Genomic DNA, 24,660 nt, shown 5'->3' with positions numbered 1-24,660 from the left:
TTGCAATTCTGGCTCTAATTGAAATCCAGGTTACCTTTGAAAAACTGCTCCAGTTTCTGAGTCCTCAGGTTATAGCTCTGTAAGAGTGAAAGCCATAAAATGTAAACTTTGAATGATTTTGGGGGGGATATTTCAAATTCTCATCCTCCTCAGATTGCATCCAGACTTTCTCCTTCAACAGTTTGAACAATTTTGAAAATCCCTGTGTTAGTTTATATGGCAATCCTGATCTAAATTTTATCATTCCCATTTTGGAGATGAGTTAATAGAGATCTAGCATGGCTAAGTAAGTGTTGAAGCTGGGATTACACTATAGTTTGCTATTTTCGTTGTTGTTGTTGAGATAGAGTCTTACTTTGTCACCCTGGGTAGAGTGAAGTGGCGTTGTCATAGCTCACATGCAATCTCAATCTCCAGGGTGCACATGAGCCTTCTGCTTCTGCTCTAGCCTCAGCTGCTCCCCACCCCAATAGCTAGGGCTACAGGCATGTACCATCAAGCCCAGCTAATTTTTCCTATTTTTGGTAAAGACAGGGTTGTGCTCTTCCTCTGGTTGATCTCGAACTCCTGACCTCAAGCAATCCTCCTGCCTCAACTTCCCAGAGTGCTAGGATTATAGGCATGAGCCACCCTATGTGGCCATTTTCCCAATTTTATTTAAAGCTGTGCATTTTCTGCCGTCCTGTATGTTATTCTGACATTAGACCTGATTCTTGTGCACTAGGCCAGGATCCCAAATTTTCAATATCTATGCTTCATCTTTGTAGCTCTTACTTTGATATTTCTAAGTCTATGCTTTGAGCTATCATTTGTTTAGTTCTATTTCAGCACTCCCTTTTCTTGTTATTTATGGTGTTGTCAGCCCATATGGTCTGACTCCCATTTCTTACCCTTGTTAAATGTCTTCTACATGACTGTTTTCTTGCAGTAACTCTTGACTTTTATCTGAAATAAAATTTTTATGTACTTGCTCATTTCTACACTTTATGATGAAAAATTAAATATGCATAAAGTTAGTACTAAAATTATAATAAACAACAGAGGATGAAACAAAGACCAGAGAAGCAAAAGCTCCAGGAATGATTTTCCATTTTCTTTTATACTTAGGTCTTTATAAGACAAGGAAGATAGTTTTCATGTCTAAACACTGAAACAACATATAATCTAAACAATATTATAATCAGGATCATCTTCTAAAGGAAATTTTAAATGGAAAAATAGTGTTTAATACATATATTTAGCTTTCAGAATATAGAAACATCTCAGGAAAACTGTGATGCAAGTGTAGGTATATTTGAGGTAATATTTGTATGATCGGTAACTCTTATGATCACAGGAAACCCTGCTTTTTGGATATATTATACATTAACTTTTCAAGTAAAGAACTCCACATTGTTGTAAAATAAATTCAGTTCAGTGCTATGACAGTTATGCAGACAGAGGTAAACTCTATTACTAGATAAACTTGAAAAGACAGAATGCTTACTAATTATTAACATCAATATCACCAAAACCCAGTCCAACAGGTACAGAAGCATAGTAACAAAAATATAATTATCAATATAGCTGTCTTGTTATAGTAAGCCATTAGTATCATCAGGCTTAAAGAAAATCTAAGGTCACTGTTCTTTATGACTCTTTCTTATAAATACAGTGGCTAATTATGATTGGTTATCCTTATTTACTCTGTGTACAAAGTTGCTGATACTGAACAGTATTTTTAAACACATCATCATCTGATTAAACAGCTTATTACTATTAGTGAAAACTAATCAAAGCATTTAAGGCTATTAATAGTCTCGTGCAACTTAAAAAATCTAATTTTGGAAGTAACTGGCTAATGAATTTTTTCCTTTTATTAGTAATAACACCAATGTTATTACCAATATGCAAATATGGTATTTAACATACTTATACTTTTCTTAAGAACTAGAGTATAGATTTATAATATATCTAAAACATCATCAAATATTTTGATAATGCTGTTATGATACAACTTACGTGTGCCATTAAAAAAATTACTGACAGTACATTTTTATGAACTGAATTTTAAATTTTCTAGAGGCTAACATGATAACAAATTTATTATCTTGACACGATGTATCACAATCTTCTTCCATAAAGTTCACAGGTCTTTCTTACTGCCCTTTCCTGAACGACCCTGTTTAAAAAAAAAAAGTGATCAGTGTAACCTGGCTTATTGTACCCTCAATGAATCCCCAACAATAAAAAAAAAAAAAAAAAAAGGACTTAGGTAGTATAGCAAAGAGTGAGAAATAGACTCATAGATATGACAAGGTCTTTTAAAAAACATTTTCTCTTGTGTGTATAATTAGAATAATCAGATGTGAAAAGGGCAATGAGAAAATCTCAAATTTTAAAATCCATAAAATCTGTGGTGTTTATTTAGATGGGAAAAATAACACTTGGTAAGTTCATTTTTTTCCTGCCTTATTTTGCTTTTGTTTCAAAAATTACACCAGGAAAACATAATTTCTATAATTCCTCCACAGCAAATCCAATTAAAATTTCTGGCAAAGAAAAGAAGGAAAGAAAAAACCCAGTTGGGTGGCTTACTTTTTTTCCTCTGTCCTACAGATATTTGCCAATAGATCTGATTTCTCAAATTACATTCTGCTGATCATGTTACAAAGAGGACTTAACTCATCATTAAAAGCAATGGAATAGCAATTAACCTTAAGAGATCACTTGTACTAAGAATCTAGTAAATGTCTACATTAAGAAAGAAATCCCATAAAATGAAGTTATACAATGTTACTCTTTGTATGGGAAGTTCACCCAGTTCTTGTTGACGCTGAGCATTGATGCTTTCTGAAGCAACTTTCATAACATTAAGCAACCAAATAAGAAGACAAGATTACAGGAGGTATACCAAGTGATAACATATTACTTCCACAAATTTATAAATATCTGATACCTTTTGATAAAAACTAAAGCTTTAATGAAGCTGTTCTTATAGACAAGTCACTTAAGAGTTTACCAAAATGAAATTTAAAATCTGGAAGGTGCTGATGAGTTTGTGCTTTCCGATAAGCCCTAAGAAGTTCTGATTTTTATTTATTTATTTATTTTTAAGAAGAGAGCCAGGACAAATAAGGGAAGGCAAACACTACATGTTTTGAAGGAACTGTTTTATAGTATTTATTTAGTACTTATAATAGGGAGGGGACCAGATGGGGAAATCCAAATGGATTTAATAGATGCAAAGTGGGATCTGTTTACAGTAAAGAAACCAGCTTTTCCTTGTTTAACTTTTGTTTCCTTAATATTATAATAGTCCTTTATTTTATGATTGTTTCACTGGAAGAATGTTAACTATGTAAAATTGAGAAGGCTAATATGTTTCCGAAAGACTTTAGGATACAGCTTTTTACTATATTCTTTTGCTTTCCAAGTAGAGTGGTGACCATTAAAGTTCAAGAGTTATTTTTAAGAAAAGTGTTTTTACTTATTTAATGACAACTAAATCTCAGAAACTTTTTTTTTTTGAGACAGAGTCTCACTTTGTCACCCTGGGTAGAGTGCCATGGCATCATAGCTCACAGCAACCTCAACCTGAAGCTATCCTCTTGCCTCAGCCTCCTGAGTAGCTGGAACTATAGGCGCCCACCAAAATGCCTTACTGTTTTTACAGATGGGGTCTCATTCTTGCTTAGGTTGGTCTCAAACTCCTGAGCTCAAGCAATCCACCTGCCTCTGCCTCCCAGAGTGCTAGGATTATAGGTGTGAGCCACTGTGCCCGGCCTTTATGTCAGAAACATATAGATGGTTCTCATACTGGACAATGAGGTGGGAGGTAGGTAGATGGATGGGGAAAAATGTAACCGATCATGACATAACAGCATTTTATGGCTATACAGCTTTTCTTGATTAAAAATACTTAAAGTGCTTTCTTTTTTTGTAGAGACAAAGTCTCACTGTATCGCTCTCGGGTAGAGTGCCATGGCGTCACACGGCTCACAGCAACCTCTAACTCTTGGGCTTACGCGATTCTCTTGCCTCAGCCTCCCGAGCAGCTGGGACTACAGGCGCCCGCCACAAAGCCCGGCTATTTTTTTTGTTGCAGTTTGGCCGTGGTTGGGTTTGAACCCGCCACCCTCAGCATATGGGGCCGGCGCCCTACTCACTGAGCCACAGGCGCCGCCCTAAAAAATACTTAAAGTGCTTTCTAACACAGGATCAGGTTAATGCTTATGACCCTCATTTGAGCAAAAGTAGCTGAGGTGCATGGTTGTCAAATGACTCACCTGTGGGTTACAGAACTGGTAAACTATGGAGCTGAGATTGTTTTCCTTCTTCAAACAGAGATATTTATTACAGGGAATTGACTTTATAGTGATGGAAGTGTAGCTACAGCAAACAGGGTGGGGTAAGGCACCTCAGGGATTAGCAACAGCAGAAAATCATCAGCACTCCTCGGACTAGCGCAGTACTTTTCATCCTGTATCTCATAGCACACTTGAACCTATAGTTAAACTTCTGCAGCACACTTAAATTACGTTGATCAAAAAAAAAAAAAGAAAAAGTGAAAAAAAGAATGTGCTTACTGTGCTTTGAACTTCTTTTGAAAATAATTTAATTATGATCTTTAAAATTTTCGTGGCACACGTAAGATCCTCTCACAGCACACAAGTGTGCCGCAGCACACCAGTTGAAAATCACTGGGCTAGAGGGATGAGGGAGCATATGGTTCCCAGAGTGACGGCAATAGGTAGAAGCTGCCTGGTGGGAACTAGGGACCATAGAAGGAACTGGGGCAGTAAAGGAGAAGGCACCTAAAGTAGAGAGAGTAGGATAAATCCCTGGCTTTCCCCGTCCTCCTGCCTTTAGTTTTCTACGAAGGCCTCCCATTGGCTAAACCTGCCTAGAAGTCAGAGAGCGAGGCAGCCTGGGAAATGAACGTCCATGCGATACACAGCTGAGCAACAGTGGGAGCAGAATGGCTCCAAGAACACACAGTCCAATGACCAGCACAGCCCGAAGAACATAGTGGGTTTAGGATGAGGTTCTGGAGAAAGATTTCCTGACTTTGAATGCTATCTCCTTCTAGTTCAGTGACTTCAGGTAAATTATGTAATCACTCTGGGTCTCAGTTTCCTCATCCATAAAATAGGGATATTAAAATACTTTAACTTATTGCATTGTCATGACCAGTAAACACGTTCTTTTACAAAGAAGCAAGTATAATAACTATTTTCTTGGAAAGGAATTGCTTGTGAAAGCTTTCTACCTTTGCCAAGAATGTAGACACTGCGAGCTGAAGGTGGCTTTTTTAAGGGAAGGAAATGGTTGATGGGATTTCACTGTTAAAGACAAGTTTCAGGATTAGGAGAACCATTAGTTGTTACTGCAAGGGAGACATTTAGCAATGGACACTGGCTATAAGAAATTGAGGATATATTCCAAGTTTTCCTTTTTCAAGGATCTAAACATTTCTGACACTATGGCAAAGTGTCCTGGTGTAGATATTTATACCAACTAAATACATCCTGACCTCACAAGAAGGGGGAAATGTTTCTGGACAAGAGGCCTCTGAGGTGACTTCTCACATCCAATGGTGAATCCTGAAAGATGCCATGCAGTAATTCTCATAGTGCCCTGATGAGGTCAGTAATTTCAGGATCACTTATTCTGGACATGGGGAAGGGCTAGTTTTGAAAAATCTGCCTACTCCAGAACCATGTAAATCGAAGCATCAGTGTCCTGGGATTGCAGCACACAGGGTATCCAGTCTGCTTTGGGCTGCTCTTTTTCCTGCTATTGTCTAACAGACTATTAATTTGAAGGCACAAACCTACTGGGATTACCAGATTACAAATTGCTCTGGATTGCTTCCTGATTGGCTTTACATTAAGTCATTCTCTTAGCAAAACTTCTAGAGAGGAAGTAATACTTATGATGATTATGATAATAGCTGTCAGTTCTTGACTGTTTACTACCCTGTTTCCCCGAAAATAAGACATCCTCCGAAAATAAGACCTACTTACAGGAAAGATGAGACGTCCCCTGAAAATAAGACCTAGCGCATCTTTGGGAGCACACCTTAAAATAAGACACTGTCTTATTTTCGGGGAAACAGGGTATTAGTCTGGCAGGCATAGTGCTAGGCACCCCACACATTTAGTTATCCCAACAATCCAGTGAGCTGGGAATTTTTATTGTTCAGACGGAGGGATGACATAAACTGATTAATATCAGATAGCTAGCTCGAGTCCAGGTATAGGTATTCTAGATATGTCTGACTCTAACATCTGTTAGTACAGTGCCTGCTTGTCTCATGCCAGGCACAATGCTGGACCCTAGAGATACAATGACCATTATCATGCAGGGAAGTGAGTACAATGAGATAGATGAAGAGCTGTCATTGGTTAAAAGCCCTGACTGAAAGTCACAAGGGTGCCAAATTATGAGGACCAAGCCCAACCTGCCTGTCTTAGGAGGACCTGGGAGGGAGTACAGGGCTACCTCTGGAATTGTCTCCCCCAATTCTCCCCACACTGAGAGAGAAACCAATTCAGGTTAGCAGCTGGCAGTAGAAAAGATGGGGGAAGACAAGCCCAACATGGATGAAGGTTTGGAACCAACTCTTGCTGAACCAGAGAAGAGGAGAAAGAAAAACTAGGGTCCAGATCTGACTTTGTGGTTTTAATAATAAAGATTTTTTTCCATTTACATCTTGCAAATCAAACTTCTGGAGGTAAATCACATATTTGAATGATACAGTATTTGTCCTAAGATTTATAAAACACTGTGACAGAAGGAGTAGTGTAATGTGAAACTTAATTTTTTGGCCTTATTTTGGCATGAATATGGCAAACATTTAAACAGCAAAACCCAATTTTTCTAGAACTAGTCTCTTTTTCAATGCTGCTAGTTTTGTGGCTCAATTTTTTTGCTTAAGCCTTCACCAAATCTAGAATGCTATTAAGTTAGCATGTCAGAAATTCCTGATACAGTAGAACCTCTGTCAGTTGACCACCCAAGGGACTGTTAAAAATTGGTCAGGATAAAGAGGTAGACATAAGGAACTAGGCCTCCGGTACTGATAAGTACATATGGTACATGTCCGGTCTATGAAAATTAGGTCAATTTAAGGAGGTGGTCAACTATGCAAGTTTTACATGATGACCTTGTATTTTCCTGCAATGTCTTAATTCTTATCTTCCACGTAAAATCTGGCTTTTAAAATCATTTAACAAAGCCAGGATTGAAGTACATCTTATTGATTAGGGAAGGGCAAATAACCCAAATCATTTACTTAGGTAATTACTACTGCAAAAAATTTAGGCCCATAAAGTGCATGTCACCCACCTGAAGCTCTGAATGTTCTCTCAGGAGTCGATCATATTCTTTGGAAAGTCTCTCTGATTGCATCTTCATTGTTATCACATCATTTTGTGCCTTCAAAAGGGCTAAAAAATATTGAATTGAGTTTCATTTTTATTTTGAAATAATTTCAAATTTATGGAAAAGTTGCAAGACTTAATTTGGGTGTAGTCTACCCAAATGAACTGTTAATGTCACTCTGCATTTGTTATCATATTCTCTTCACACATGATTATTTTCTTAAATCATCTGAAAATAAGTTAGAGACACAGTACCCCTTTACTCTTTAACACATCATTGTGTATGTATTTCCCAAGAGCAAAATATTCTCTAATGTAACTACAGTACACTTAATCTAAACATTCATATTCCAATTTGGGGAACTGTCCCAATTACATCATTTTTAACACTTTTTTTTTCAATTCTAGTCCAGGATACAGACCTGGATCACATATTTGCATTTAGTTGTCATTCTTCTTAGTGTCTTGTAATCTGGAATAGTTCCCTACCATTCCTGTAGCCTTCTTCTCCCCATCGTTCATGAAATTGACATTTTTAAGAATTAGGCCATTTTTAAAATAAAATGTTCTTCATTTTGCTTTTGACTGATGTTTCCCTCATGATTAAATTCAGGTCATGCACCCCACATACATATAAAATATAAGTGATGTTGAATGCTTCTCAGGGTATCCAGAGGCTCATCACATCCAACACCCCTGTTTGTTTGTTTGTTTTTTTTTATTTTATAGTTACTATTTTACCCCTTGTAACTAAAGAAGCAATATATGGGAAGGCAATTTAGACTGTGCAAACGTTCTGCCCCTTAAGATGATGACACACACAATGACTATACATTGGCCTTTGTCTACCAAGGATACAGTCATAAGTCACCAGATTCATGTCCTGAGATTTAATTTTAAAAAGAAGAAAATATTTATGACAACACATTGTTGAAAAGATAGTAATCAGCCAAATATGTAGAAGGAAAGAGCAGTATAAAATAAGTTGGAAAAATTAGTCATCATACTTAAAAATTTTCTCTAGGTAGTGCTTTCAGAAATTATTTTTCTAAAATATGTGAATACTGAACTGGATCTACTTATAATTCTGCATATGTAACCTTTAGAAATTCTGTATTTGTAAATCTTTTAGGGTAGGAGTTTAGGGAAGAAAGTGGGATTTACATATTTAAAAGTTACTTGTTTGGCATTATAAAATAAAACTATAGGTTCTATCTAACAATATTTCCTCTTAAGAAGCCATTATATGGGCATTTTTATATAAATATATAAGCCATTATTAACTGAAGTACGTTTTATATCAGTACTTTTCAGGCTGTGTTGTTAAACTTTGTATTGTTCTATACCTATGTTGTCGATGTGGCAGCCACTGCCCACATATGGCTATTGAGCATTTTATTTTTTTGTGACAGTGTTTTACTATGTTGCCCTTGGCAGAGAACTGCAGCGTCACAGCTCACAGCAACCTCAAATTCTTGGGCTTATGTGATTGTCCTGCCTCAGCCTCCCAAGTAGCTGGGACCACAATGCCTGGCTATTTTTTTTGTTTGGTTGGAGTTGTCATGGCCCGGGCTAGGTTCGAACCCTCTAGCTCTGGTGTATGTGGCTGGTGCCTTAGCTGCTGAGCCTGCTATTGAGCACTTTAAATGTGGTCAGTACAGGTGAGGAACTAAATTTTAAATTTTATTTAACTTTAATTAGATTTCAGTTTGAACAGCCACATGTAGCTAGTAGCTAACCACACTGGATGGCATAGCTGTATAATTTCCTCCATGTTCCTTCTATAGACCCATCATTCCAAATTAAGTATTAAAAACTGATCTTGACAAATTTAATGTGATGTCATTTGGTAAAGGTATGAGTCAGACATGGAAGACATTTTTGATATGATAATTAGATTTCACTAAAACTACAACCCCTATATAAAGAGTTATACATTAGTTTTCAATCTATAAAGTATTTCCTAGAGATTAATTGAAAATATGAACCATAATTGGTATTATCTTCAGGACTTACTGAAAATGTTCCACAGCCAGGGTTTCTGGTATATGTAATAAAAAGTAAAGTAGACTCTACAACTGAATAAGGCCTGACTAGCCTATAATGGTAGTTTTAAGAATGTTGGCACTATAGAGTCTAAATGCTGTGATGCTCCCCCCCACTTCATATATTGAAATCTAATAACCAATGTGATGTATAAGGAGGCAGGGATGGGAGGTGATTAGGTTTTGAGATGGGATGAGAGCCCTAATGAAAGAGGCCCCAGAGAGCTGCCTTTCCCCATTTATCATGTAAGGACACATGAGATGGTCCCCTCTGTGAACCAGCCAATGGACCCTCACTAGACAATTTGCTTGCCCTGCCCTCAGACTTCCCAGCCTACAGAACCGTGAGAAATTTTTTTTATGTTGCTTGTAAGCTAATCAGTGCATGGTACTTTATGATAGCAGCCCAGAGGTACTAAGACAGCTGGTCTGGAGCTTGTATTGAACAGGAGTTGATCTTAATGTTAAGGAATGATTTATGCTTAAATTTCTGGGGTGCATAAATTACTTAAAAAATTTAGTACATCGTAGATATCAACTCTTTGGTTTCTCGTTAAAAGTAGCTAGAAATGGCTCAGTCGGTAAGGCGCCGGCCCCATATACCGAGGGTGGTGGGTTCAAACCCGGCCCCAACCAAACTGCAACCAAAAAATAGCCGGGCGTTGTGGCGGGCGCCTGTAGTCCCAGCTACTCGGGAGGCTGAGGCAAGACAATCGCTTAGGCCCGGGAGTTGGAGGTTGCTGTGAGCTGGGTGAGGCCACGGCACTCTACCGAGGACCATAAAGTGAGACTCTGTCTCTACGAAAAAAAAAAAGTAGCTAGAAAACCACTTGTACAGCCTATCTAGGAGTTTCTTCCAGTTACTACTGGGATGAGGCTATAACAAAACAAATGCAGGCAAACACTGTTTTTCTGCCACTTATCAAGCCAAGGTATGAACTGTTGTTTCTTATTTTATTTTGCATTTTAGAGGACATTAATAAACCTAATGATTACTATCTTATGAATTTACTCTAACTAGGGGAGGCTGTTGTTGTCTAGAAGCCTCTTGGACTGTTGTTTCCAAGTCCTTTTTCTTCCATTTTATAAAAATTACAATATTGCGTTTTGGATGATTTCCATCTCCTTCTGGAACTGCATCTGTAACTAAGGAGATTACATAAACTTATCTGACATGTGAATATGGTTGTTTTATTTTGAGCCATATTATTTTGGAAACAAAATATATATAGGGAAAACATTAATGGGCAAAGAGGCTTTTAGGTGATAATAACTAAGTTGCTACTTCAATTTTCTTATCTGCAAAAATGGGTTGCTATCACTTGCCAGTGGCTTTATGGAAATTGCTGAGATGTTTCATGAGAATACTGGCCACATTCAGTTATAGACTAGGCTATGCCCTGGGTTATGTTCCACTAGGAACTTTTAAAGGCACATGAACAATTTATTAATACAGAAAGTAATGTCAATTAATGTTATAGGGACACACTGTAAGGCAAAATGTTTGTGTAAAATATCTATGTAAAATGACACATAAGAAGGCCAAAATATTATTTCCAAGTGCCAAACTTATATTTATGGAGCTATTTGCACAATGGGAGGAGCTGGTGAGATTAATGCACTGTGCAAATGTATTATTATTTTTTTGAGACAGAGCCTCAAGCTGTTGCCCTGGGTAGAGTGCCGTGGCATCACAGCTCATGGCAACCTCTAACTCCTGGGCTCAAGCGATTGTCCTGCCTCCGGCTCCCAAGTAGCTGGGACTACAGGCGCCCGCCACAACACCCGGCTATTTTTTGGTTGCAGCCGTCATTGTTGTTTAGCGGGCCCAGGCTGGATTCGAACGCACCAGCTCTGGTGTATGTGGCTGGTGCCTTAGCTGCTGAGCCACAGGTGCTAAGCCAATGTGCAAATGTATTATATCACTATGATTTCTACCAGAGATAACAGACACCAGCAGCTAAACTCTGCTGGGAAAAGGAAGAGAAACTTTGACAGGCATGACAGCTGAGGTTGCACTGTTATTGTACAGTAGCTCTAAGTTTTGAGCCAGAGAAAAAGATGTTTTATTTGAAAAATTTCTCAATATTTAGTACTAGTTTCTTTTCAGTTTAATCTGTTGTTGAGAACTCAAGAGTGTGATATGCCGGACCTATTTAGTACTTAATCCTCACGTGTACTATTCCTTTGCCAGTGATCAATTGCTGGATTATTAAGCTACAGTAATGCTTCCACGATACTTGGAAAGCAGACACATAAACTTCTGTTCAATAAGGCATGCAAATTATGACTTGAATTATGTTACAGTTTATATTTGGTATATTTCGTATTTTTGTATGTGCCTATACTTAGGGTCCTCATAAGTAAGGTTTGTGGTTTAATCATCACTTCAGCTATCACCTACTCCCTCTTAAACCTCACGTCCATCTGTTGATAATGTTTGTTTCTACTTCCTTTATATTTCTCCAAACCAACCTTCTGCTCCTCCTCTGTGACTACTGTCCTCATCTGTAGCTGAGATTATTGAAATGGATTCTTCACCTGCTTGCCAGGCTACTCTAATTGTGCACGTGCTGTCCAAGTGACTGCTCTCATGCTTAAAACCCCTCCCACGGTGCCCCTAAATGTCAGCATATAAACATGGCATCGGAGGCTTTTCAGGATGGATTCTAGATTGACTACTCACTTCTCTCTACTCTGCCTTACTGTCTGCTCCAGTTGCCTGGAGCTCTTGTAGTACTTCCAAAGTGAGTTATCTTTCTGCTTATTTTGTTATAACATCTTGTTAACTCCTTTAACCTTCCTGCCTCACTTATTATCTCCGTTTATCTGGCTAATATTATTTTTCAGAATGGCAAGAAATTGTCCTTGATCTCAGGTACTGGCTTGTATCATATTAGATTACAAGCTCCCTAGCACCTATCATGTTGGAAGGCAACTATGTCCTTATTAGACTGTGGACTACTCAAGAATCAGAATTTTGTCTTATCTGTCTGAGTACCCAGTATACTACCTAGCACATGGCAGTTGCTTAAAATATGTTTCCTAAAAAAAAAAAAAAAATGTTTCCTGAAGAAGGAATAATTAAATAAAAAGTGTAAGCTTTAAGCATCTGAAAAATTAACTTGTCTGGAACCATTCATATCCTGAAAATGATAAATTTCAGGTGAACAATACAAAGTGTTCCTTTAGTCACTTGATGAGAATTTTGGTTGAAATAAGATAAAACAACTGTATCTTCAATAAAAAAAAAACACAAAATATTCAGGATATCTGAAACAAAGCACACAGATTAATTCTCAAAATATTTTGATGAAAATAGTCATATTACAAATATCTCATGCTATTCTAGAATTGAAAATAAAATAAGTAGTAACAGAATTCAGTTTGATTAAAAAAATAAAGCATCGATTCTAAGAATACGTCAAGAAATATGCAAGATAAATCAGGAGTATCCTGTACTGCCAAAAAGTAAGGAAGCATTCCAAAAATGAAAACCAAAAATGTCCTCGATAAAGGGAATATGTCAAAGGGATGGGAGCCAATTGAAAGAGTTAACAATGGCCAAAGCTGGACAACTTCAATAACAACATAAAATAGTATTAAATTATAACCCAAAATATAAAATAAATGCCCATTAGGCCATACTGAAATAAATACGTAAATGAATAAATGGGAGCAAATAGGCAAATCAGAGCAGAAGGATTCCAAATAATTTATATAGATACTTTCAAGGAGGTAGAGCATATTTCCCCATTTCTCGTAAGAGTGGTCTGGGAACAAAGTGCACTTTCTTTCCAAAGTGCATAGAAAGAAGAGGGAAAGAAGTACAGAAACTAGACAAGCACTATTTCAGCCAAGTGATCAAGGTCAACACCAAAATGCTAAATCATGTTAATAAGTACTAATTTTGATACAGTGTAATGAAAATGGCACTTTACCATGGTAACCACTTTTTCAGAACCTATATAACCCAAGTCTAATGATAAACATTAGATAAATCTTGATATAGTCATATTCTACAAAATACTGATTAGTGTCTCAAAACTGTCAATGACCATTCCAGAAAAAGAGTTCCAAAATTGATTTGAAGGGTGTAGTGGCAATGGTGCATAGCTTCCCAAGGGGAGTACTTCAAAGGTGACTGTGGTGATATCCAGCAATAAGATATGTAGGGTTTTTTCTAGGATGAGTCCATGAACTTAATTGTCAGACCAGATGCAATAAAAATCACTAGGCTAAGTATTACCTAAGTAACTAAGAGCCTATTAAAGTGACCTCCTGCATTCCATTGTTTTAAATAAGAATAAAAAAAATCCATTTTGACAAAATTTTCTAATGTTTTAAACTTATAGTACACATGTATTATGGATTTATTTTAAAAAAACAAGAATCAAAATGGTAATATTTTAAAAAGTGAATGGGCAGGGCAGCGCCTGTGACACAAAGGAGTAAGGTGCGGGCCCCATATGCCAGAGGTGGCAGGTTCAAACCCAGCCCCAGCCAAAAACTGCAAAAAAAAGAGGGAATGGGCAGTGAGAAGATAGATACAGGAAAAGCAGATATACCCAGTCAAAAAGTACAGACATTATAAAAACATCAAAGTACAAGAAACTTCACTTCTGCGTATATATCTTTTACGTCTTATGTGTAAAAAGGTTTAAGTTACTTAAAAAGAGAACTGCGGGGCAATATGATTACAAATATCTTAAAAATAGATAAAATTAGGATTCATAAAAATAGGTTAATCATATATTATGGTCAAAACGTATAACACAGGCTTGGCACCCATAGCTCAGTGAGTAGGGCACCGGGCACATACACGGAGACTGGCAGTTTCGAGCCCTGTCCAGGCCTGCTAAACAATGACTGCAACCAAAAAAATAGCTGGTCATTGTGGTGGGTGCCTGTAGTCCCAGCAACTCAGGAGACTGAGGCAAGAGAATTGCTTAAGCCAAGAGTTTGAGGTTCCTATGAGCTGTGACGCCATGGCACTCAACTGAGGGCAACATAGTGAGACTGTCTAAAAAAATAAAATAAAATAAAATAAAAAGTATAACACAAAAATGGGCTGTGAGAATAAAGCTCCCTAACAATAGCAATGGCAAACCTTTACTGTTTTCATCAAGAATATGAGGAAGAAAAAAAGAATATGAGGAAGGTAATTTTTCTCCTGGTCTTCAATGCTGAAAGTCCATGAATATCTACCACCAAAGATTCCTATTTTTCATGACCAGAAATAAAAGCTACCCTAAGACAAAGGCATTATCCAGTCATCTATCTGTTCAAGTTTAACAACTTATGGAATGTCTGCTAGGCTTCAGGAATTTTTTTAAGTGCTGAAGATACACTGCAAAGATAGCCAGAGTGTTTGCTCTTTTCTTTTTTTTTTTACTGTTGGGGATTCATTGAGGGTACAATAAGCCAGGTTACACTGATTGCAATTGTTAGGTAAAGTCCCTCTTGCAATCATGTCTTGCCCCCATAAAGTGTGACACACACCAAGGCCCTACCCCCCCCGTCCCTCTTTCTGCTCCCCCCCCCAATAACCTTAATTGTCATTAATTGTCCTCATATCAAAATTGAGTACCTAGGATTCATGCTTCTCCATTCTTGTGATGCTTTACTAAGAATAATGTCTTCCACTTCCATCCAGGTTAATACGAAGGATGTAAAGTCTCCATTTTTTTTAATAGCTGAATAGTATTCCATGGTATACATATACCACAGCTTGTTAATCCATTCCTGGGTTGGTGGGCATTTAGGCTGTTTCCACATTTTGGCGATTGTAAATTGAGCTGCAATAAACAGTCTAGTACAAGTGTCCTTATGATAAAAGGATTTTTTTCCTTCTGCGTAGATGCCCAGTAATGGGATTGCAGGATCAAATGGGAGGTCTAGCTTGAGTGCTTTGAGGTTTCTCCATACTTCCTTCCAGAAAGGTTGTACTAGTTTGCAGTCCCACCAGCAGTGTAAAAGTGTTCCCTTCTCTCCACATCCATGCCAGCATCTGCAGTTTTGAGATTTTGTGATGTGGGTCATTCTCACTGGGGTTAGATGATATCTCAGGATTGTTTTGATTAAGAAGAAGCACGTGTAATAAAGAGCCCCACCAACAAACGATAGTGCTCAGGAACTCGTACAAAGTTAAAGTAGGGTGAGAGCATATACAGAATGACTATGCAACTATATGAGCTTGGTTACTTAGGAAAAGAGATGAAATTTAAGATGCTGTAAGTTTCACCTCCTGAGAAGACCGACAATGAGGATACCTCCGTAGCAGCAAGCACATTTAGGGTCCAGATTTTATTTTCTAAATACCATTTTCCACTTAAAGGAATCAAAGTCTCAATGGGCAAAATGCTCATTAAGGACCAGGCATAGGGGTGTCTAATCTTTTTATTTTCTCTGCCCCACACTGGAAGAAGAAAAGTTGGCTTGGGCTACACATTAAATATACAAACACTAATGAAATCTTATTAGCAAATAAAAAGGCCTGTGTATACTTTTCATGATATCTCACATCACAAATTAAGAAAAAATCGTCCTCACAAAAATCAACATTTGTCCCATGGGGCACAGTTTGGACACCCCTGGACTAGGGGAAGAAAAGTATAAGATGAGCTTGGAATATTTATTATCCCAGAAAGTATTTACAGGATAATGGGACAAGACAAAAGAGCACAGAACCCAGCATCGACTCGCAATGGCCAAATCAGAGACAACTTGAATAATAAAAGATAATGTGCATAATGGATTACAGCCACAGATTCATTAAACAGACAGATAACTGGGAGAAAAGGGAAAGCTCTTTCCTTATGATAGAATGGCATCTTACAAATATAGAGAAAAATCACCATTTGAACAATATCAAAATAATAAATGAGAGAATAATATGAAGAGAGAGAAAAGGATGAGGCAAATGTAAAATGTTACCATTTGGGGAAATGAGAAAAGGGCATAGGGGAAATTGTTTCGTATCATTCTTGTATTTTTTCAGTGAGTTTGAAATTATGTCTTAAAAATAAGTTATGGAAAAAAGAAATTTTGCTATGAAGCAGAGCAGAGAAATGGGGCAGTAACTGGAGAATACTGAATGAGGGAAGGTTTTGTTTCTATTTTTTTGGATAGAAGATCCCAGAAGATACTTGCAGGATGATAGAAAGAGAAGGGGTAATTCAGAAACTAATTTCTTTTTTTTCCCCTTTGAGATGGAATCTCAGTCTGTTCACACTGGAGAGCAGTGCCACGATCATTGCTCACTGCATCCTCGAACTCCTGGGTTCAAGCAATGCCTTGCCTCAGCCTCTTTACTAGCTAGGATTATAGGTGTATGCTACAATGCTCAGCTAATTTTTCTTTTTGGCCAGGGCTGGGTTTGAACCCACCACCTCCGGCATATGGGACCGGCGCCCTACTCTTTGAGCCACAGGCGCCACCCTCAGCTAATTTTTTTAAATTTTATTTTTTGTAGAGACAGGGTCTTGCTATGTTGCCCATGCTGGTCTTGAACGCTAAGCCTCAAGTGATCCTCCCACCTCAGCCTCCCAAAGTACTGGGATTTCAGGTGCAAGCCACCATTCCCAGCTCAACAAAATCCTTGAGAAGGATAGTGGGGTTGGGATCCAAAGTACTAGAGAAGAGATTTTTTTTTTTTTTTTGAGACAGAGCCTCAAGCTGTCACCCTTGGTAGAGTGCCGTTGCATCACAGCTTACAGCAACCTCCAAATCCTAGGCTCAAGCAATTCTCCTGCCTCTGCCTCCCAAGCAGCTGGGACTACGGGCACACACCACAACACCCGGCTATTTTTTGGTTGCAGCCATCATTGTTTGGTGGGCCTGGGTTGGATTCGAACCTGCCAGCTCAGGTGTATGTGGTTGGCGCCTTAGCCGCTTGAAGCACAGGCGCCAAGCTTAGAGAAAAGATTTTAATCCACTGCAACCAAGAGATAGGCAGGGGGTTTGAGCCCAGGTTAGGAGTTTGTGTATGTGGGTAGGATGGAAATTTCAGTGTTGGAAAGATGAAGTTGTTATCTGATACTTTGTGCTCAATGAAGTAGGATGCATTCAGAATTTTGACATGAATGAGGAGATTGAAAATAGTATTGCATAGAGTAAAAAAGTGAAGATTTCATAGCAGCACAACAGGCCTGTCATGCAGTATTAGGGGCCCATTTGAATTTAATGGCCATTTATTTAAACCAGCGAGGTCTTTTTGAGGGCTAGGAAGGTAGCAAGAAGGGGATGAGAAAAAAGAGGATAGGCAGTTTGCAAGAGTAAATTTATGAAAAATCATGACATCTAAACTGGGTAAAATAGAGCACCAAAGTCAGTGTTTAGGATAGGATTTAATAGTATTTATTGTATACCAAACCTGGAAATCTAGGTGAATACTGGGGACATATAAATGTCTTACATGTGGCCTTTGCCTTCACAGCACATGTTTTATCTTTCTTTTAGTAAGAAATATAAAAAGCTATTTTCTCCAGAGTACACTATCAAGTAAGATACCATGCAAGAATATATGTCCACAGAAGGAGGACATTCAACCCAGCTTTAGGGAGGGGAGTTCACTAGAGGTGGGAGCTTTCTAGAGGTGGTAACATTGGAGCTATAGGGTGATATAAGCTCTCTAGAAAACAGAAGGAAGAGGGCATTCTAGGCAGATGGACCTGTAATACTGGGCAAAGGTAAAAGGTAACGAAACACCACTGTTATGAGAACCAAACTACAAAATTTATTAGGTAGGAGTATAAATTTTAAATCGGACAAGGGTGGAAATTATTTTTTTTAATTATTTCTTTTTCTTTTTAAGACTAGACAAGTACAGTAGTGAGAAGTGGGGAAAGAATAGAACAAGTAGTTCAATCCGTAACTGTGAACAATCAAGTGAGATAACTCACTATCTTGGGACCAGCCAAGGCTGGAGATTATTTGGGGGGCCAGATCACAGGAGACCACATCTGTCCTCTTCAAGATCTGTGCAGATGACAGGAACTGATGAGTTTTAAATCATGCCGAGGCACAGTGGTTTTAAAAACTGCCAGTAGCAGTATGAAGAAGCCAAACTGATGGCACAGAGAGTAAACTGGGACATGCTTTAGCAGATTCCTTGCTCTACATGAAGGAATCAGACATTTTTGGAATGGACACAAACCTGCACAAATCATTACAGTACACAGCAAAATAGGCCAGGTGTGGTGGCTCCCACCTCTAATCCTAGCACTCTGGAGGCCGAGGTGAGTGGATAGCTTGAGCTCACGAGACCAGCCTGAGCAAAAGTGAGACTCTGTCTCTACTAAAAATAGTAAAATTGAGGCAAGAGAATCACTTAAGCCAGAGTTTGGAGGCTGCTGTGAGCTATGACGCCACAGCATTCTACTCAGGGTGACAGCTTGAGACTATCTCAAAAAAAAAAAAAAAAAAGACTAAAACTAAATGTAGTTCTATTTTTCTCATGCAAAGAACAAAGGGGATAAAGAACAAATAATTGTTTTTGCAAGAGTCTCATTCTCCCTAACTAAGTATCCTAGTACCTGCTTAAACCCAGGGTACTGAGAAAATGAATGAGGCTCATGGGTAAAGTGCTTTTGGGTTTTAGAAGAGACATGGGCATAAGGTTTGTTAATATTTACACAGAATACTGGTCCTCTGGGCCAGGTAATTGATAAATATGATTTGTAATTTAATAAATAAAATTACTCCCACTGTATACAGTTAGCGAAAAAAATTCATAAACACATGAAGACTTCACTAATCTCAGGCTGTTAAGTAATATATTTAAGAAAATAATTTTGACTCTGTTAGTAAGCAAATAATAATTTACAAATTGTATCAATAACCTGGCATTAAGCTTCAATATCAGGATGTACTATTTTTATTTTTAGAGACAGAGTCTTACTTTATTGCTCTCAGTAGAGTGCTGTGCCGTCACAGCTCACAGCAACCTCCAACTCCGGACTTATGCAAGTCCCTTGCCTCAGCCTCCTGAGTAGCTGGGACTACAGGCCCCTGCCACAACGCCCAGCTATTTTTTTGTTGCAGTTTGGCCAGGGCCGGGTTCAAACCTACCACCTTTGGTATATGGGGCCAGTGCCCTACCCACTGAGCCACAGGCGCTGCCCAGGGTGTAGTTTTTAGGTAAAGTACCACGTAAGTGTAAATTATAAAAATGGCGTAGAGAGCAATTTCATGTGTATACAGAAGCAACACATGAAATCAAGAATTATCAACGTATAGTATATGAGAATTGAAGGAGTCCATTTGTTGACTATTAACAAAGAACTAGTCTTACTACAAATAAGCATACATAATTTTTTAAATTATCTGATCAATATTCATTCCACAAACACTCAAGTGCACAGATTTTCTTTTTCTTTTTTTTTTTTTTGTAGAGACAGAGTCTCACTGTACTGCCCTCGGGTAGAGTTCCGTGGCGTCATACGGCTCACAGCAACCTCTAACTCTTGGGCTTACGCGATTCTCTTGCCTCAGCCTCCCAAGTAGCTGGGACTACAGGCGCCCGCCACAACGCCCGGCTATTTTTTTGTTGCAGTTTGGCCGGGGCTGGTTTTGAACCCGCCACCCTCGGCATATGGGGCCGGCACCCTACTCCCTGAGCCACAGGCGCCGCCCGCACAGAAGATTTTATAACAATATTAAGTAGAAACAAATTTTTCATGTGATCTCATCTGAAAAGACACTTTAATTTAAATGAAAATATCTTTAACCCTAATTAGGGTCAGTGAACTATTGCAGTAAAGGACCAGAGAGTAAATATTTTCATTTTTCTGGGCCCTGCAGTCTCTGCTAAAACTACTAAACTCTGTAGCCACAGAATGTATGTAAATGAATGGGCATGGCTTTGTACCAATAAAATTTAATTTTTAAGAACAAGGGGCATAGTTTATTGACTCCTGTTCTAAAACAACATTTGTAAGTTTTGGGTGGTGCCTGTGGCTCAAGGAGTAGGGGCGCTGGCCCCATATACTGGAGGTGGTGGGTTCAAACCCGGCCCTGGCCAAAAACTGCAAAAAAAAAAAAAAAAAATTCTAAGTTTTATCATTTAGATTTAAAAATTTTAAGAATTCCTAATCAACAATTAAGGTGGTGAAACAAGATGAAGAGCAAGGAAATGAAGGAAAGTACTGTTAAGCTTTTTTCTGAAGAAAAGATCAAGTTGTGGAAATCAGTGAGGCATTCCAGGGAGCCAGGGGAGGTGGGGGCAAGGCTAAGCAACAGTGTTTGCTTCCCGAGTTTTAGTTTCTTCACTACCCAAATCTCCTCCAACACACATTAACCCTATATTTCTCATGCACGCTGATCCTTTTGGAAATTTCACGATTACTTGGTGTATTCTCACAGAATTTGCCGTGTAATTCATATAACTTAGCATAAGGTTTAAACAATTCTAACATTTAGGGTCTACACTCAAAGTACAGAATAAAGTCAATTAATTAACTTAAGCCAAAATAACTATTACTTCAGATTACCTGGATATTTAGAAGTGGATTTTATTGGAACAAAAATCTATCTTTTTCATTGCAAAAATAAACTCATTATAGAAAATAATTTAAACTCCAGGAAAAAACTAATTCATTGGACATGACAAAGATAAACATTAATAGTTTGGTGCTTTTTTTTCTAGTTGAAATTGATTTTATACTAAAGTTGTTCAGCTTAACTTTTGTACCTCATTTGGCAGTAAACATAAACCTGCAATAAGCTGAGATATTCATCATAAAACTATTTACCATGAAGGCCTTAAGTTAACGTGCACATCTAAGTAGGGAATAAGACAGCAGGAAAACACCACAAACATTCAAAGTAGACATCTCCTATCCTTATTCATCTCTCCACCCAACTGACCCTCAAATATATATAATACCATTATATTCATTACACCCTAGGGTGACACATCTACTTCTAACAAGACCAGGTTGTTACATGCTTTGCTCTTCTCATTCCTAACAGTAATGTCATTTCACTTTTTTTTCCTGCCACTATGTCCATTGATACATTTAGAGAGCTGTGCTTGATTACATCCTTATCACCTGGAACATTCCTTTATTTAGCACTCTCCACTTACTTTTTTTTTTTTTTGAGACAGAACCTCAAGCTATCACCCTGGGTAGAGTCCCGTGGCATCACAGCTCACAGCAACCTCCAACTCCTGGGCTTAAGCGATTCTCTTGCATCAGCCTCCGGAGTAGCTGGGACTACAGGTGCCCGCCACAATGCCCCACTATTTTTTGGTTGTAGTTGTCATTGTTTGGCAGGCCAGGGCCGGATTCAAACCTGCCAGCTCTGTATGTAGCTGGCGCCTTAGCAGCTTGAGCTACAGGTGCCACTCTCCACTCATGTTTTTTGGTGGACTAACCCATGTTTCACACAGAGGAGGAAACGAATCCCAATTATTTTAGGTATATATGCGGGGTCCACCATTTGGACTATAAATTCTTCCAGTAAGACTGTTTTCTTTTGTTTTATGCCCTGCTGTAGAAAGTTTAAAAGCTTTTTGTCAGGGTATAGACATCAGTTATGCTTGCTAGTACTGTCAATAATATTTAGGTATCTTTGAATTTCTGTTTTAAGTTGGTATCTTCCCCATAGCTACTCATCCTGGTCAGTGGAAGACATCGGAACAGTTTGTGAGTACCTGCTTGGGAGAAGATAACAAGCTCACAGGAAAGGGGAAACATCACAACTGAATGGGAGGGTAATAGGGAACCAAACAGGATGAAATATCGCCATTACATATTAGTCCAGGGAAGTTGTTCTGTAGCAATCAAATCCCTTTTTCTCTGGTTTGACAACAACATCGGTATGAGAAGATAATATAGAGATGAACTAATAAATACGAATAAATCCTATATTTACCTAACAGAATGGGTCATAGATCTTATTTGCTTTAAACAATATGCTACTAATTACATATTGCCTTTTGCCACATTCATCACATAACTATACTATTATTTTTTTTATTTTTTATTTTTGGTGATTTTTGGCCAGGGCTGGGTTTGAACCTGCCACCTCCAGCATATGGGACCAGGGCCTTACTCCTTGAGCCACAGGCGCCGCCCCACTAAACTATTATTTTTTAATATGGGCTTTTTTTTTCAGTTAATACTAAAAACAAGAAGGGACAGAGATGTCAAAGAAGTAGAAACGTCCAGACATGTAAAAGAGAAGAACGAGCATGTTTTTTCTTATTAAATCATAAAAGCTCATTAGAAAATAATAAAGCAAAAACATACAATATAACCCAAAACAAATTATTTTTAAGTAATAGCGATTTCAAAATAAGATAGTGGTTTTACCATAACTGCAGGTTAAAGTTAACTGAACTCATGTTTACAAGAATTTACAATAAAACGTATTCAGGAACTGGGTACCGTGGCTTGCGCCTGTAATCCTACCACTCTGGGAGGCTGAGGCAGGTGGATTGCCTGAGCTCACGGGTTTGAGACCCTGTCTCTAAAAATATCTGGGTGTTGTGGCAGAAGCCTGTAGTCCTAGCCACCCAGGAGGCTGAGGTAAGAGAATTGCTTGAGCCCAAGAATTTGAGGTTTCTGTGAGCTATGACACTACAGCACTCTACTGAGGATGACAAAGTGAGACTCTGTCTCAAAAAAAAAAAAAAAACAAAACAAAACATATTCAGGGTGAACTTTGAGCATTTATTTTTAGATATATACATTTATGGTTCATTTGTAAGGGACAGGAAATGCCACAGCGTTTTTTTTTTTTTTTTTTTTTTTAGAAACAGTCTCACTTTATCGCCCTCAGTCGAGTGCTGTGTTGTCACAGCTCACAGCAACCTCCAACTCCTGGGCTTAGGCGATTCTCTTGCCTCAGCCTCCCAAGTAGCTGGGACTACAGGCGTCTGCCACAACACCTGGCTATTTTTTTGTTGCAGTTTGGCCGGGACTGGGTTTGAACCGCCCACTCTCGGTATATGGGGCTGGCACCCCACTCACTGAGCCAGAGGTGCCGCCGTAAATGCCACAGTTTTAAATTTACAGACAAAGCTTATGTCTTATTCTCAAGAATCAAGAGTCAGGAATTTAGTGTTTTGGTATATAGCAGTGATTTTTCAACTAGAAGATCTTAGGCGTACTGTGAAAATTTCTAAAGATCATTAATTAAATTATTTTCCAAGGAAGTTCAAAGCACAGTATATTCTTTTTTTTAGTTTTTCTTTTTGACCATAATTTAAATGTACTGCAGAAGTTTAACTATAGGTTCAAGTGTGCTATGAGATAAAAAAAGGTTAAAAAACACTGGTATATCAAATGACAATTTCCCTGTAATTTTCTATCTTATCTTGATCTTTAATTTCCCTTGAAAAGCGCTATATTTATTTTTTTCTTCTTGGTCCCTGGTAATAAAATATGATTAAAAAAAACTCTAATGTCTTTAAAGGTAGTAAAGTTCATCTGTAAAATTAAATTTTAGTTCTTTTCAAGTTAAGTCAATGTGATACAGAACCATTTCTTCAGGAACAGAAATGAATTATCAATCTTTTAAATATGGAACTAGGAGGCATTGTTTCCTGGTTCAAATAAAGGTCTCTGTTATACACTGATAATACTTAGGTACACATAATAGGCCTTTTATACTCAGTTTCTGTATATTCTTTATTTAGGTAGTTTACTTAAAATTTGCTTTATCCTCAATAGGTTTACTTTTTAAGGAAAATGTTAATTAAGCTCCATGGTACGTGATTTTACAATGAATGAATTACTTGAAAAGTTCTTTAAAAATTGCTCATGAAAGAAAGAAGGCAGGCAGGCAAAAAGGAAGAAAGGAAGGAAGAAAGGTAGACAGTCAAGGTGAAGGAATTTGCCTCAATTACTTTTTTCCTTTCTGTAGGAGTTAGATACTACTACTTGACATTTACTACAATATTGACAGCCCTAAGAATTCCTTTTTAAATATAGCATGTTACATGGCTCGGTGCCTGTAGCATAATGGTTATGGTGCCGGCCACATGCACCAAGGCTGGTGGGTTCGAACCTGGCCTGGGCCAGCTAAACAACAATGACAACTGCAACAAAAAAATAGCTGGGCATTATGGCAGGTGCCTGTAGTCCCAGCTACTTGGGAGGCTGAAGGAAGAGAATTGCTTCAGAGTTTGAGGTTGCTGTGAGCTGTGACGCCATTGCACTCTACCAGGGTGACATAGTAAGACTCTGTTTCAAAAACAAAAATAAAATAAAATAAATAAGTGCAGTATGTTACAGATG

At 38.1% G+C, this 24,660-nt stretch overlaps 1 protein-coding gene and 1 non-coding gene across 2 annotated transcripts in view; both read right to left on the bottom strand.

The window, feature by feature from the left end:
• Positions 1–1,080: 1,080 nt before the first annotated feature.
• The window catches only part of BCAP29 (B cell receptor associated protein 29), a 47,493-nt gene continuing 23,913 nt past the window's right edge, over positions 1,081–24,660 (bottom strand). The window contains exons 7-8 of the mRNA XM_053554022.1: positions 7,333–7,433; positions 1,081–2,161 (exon numbers count right to left, since the gene is read on the bottom strand). Of these exons, the coding sequence (XP_053409997.1) occupies positions 2,126–2,161; positions 7,333–7,433 (137 nt within the window). The 3' untranslated portion in view covers positions 1,081–2,125. The remainder of the gene's footprint in view (positions 2,162–7,332; positions 7,434–24,660) is intronic.
• LOC128560668 (small nucleolar RNA U109) lies at positions 24,279–24,410 on the bottom strand. Its single transcript, XR_008373133.1, has one exon. It is a non-coding gene; the product is annotated as a small nucleolar RNA U109 (small nucleolar RNA).

This window comes from Nycticebus coucang, chromosome 11 (genome assembly GCF_027406575.1).
Source record: "Nycticebus coucang isolate mNycCou1 chromosome 11, mNycCou1.pri, whole genome shotgun sequence".
In the NCBI taxonomy this organism is placed as follows: Eukaryota; Metazoa; Chordata; class Mammalia; order Primates; family Lorisidae; genus Nycticebus; species Nycticebus coucang.
Note: the sequence above shows the minus strand (reverse complement) of the source record. Positions and strands in the feature narration are given on the sequence as shown.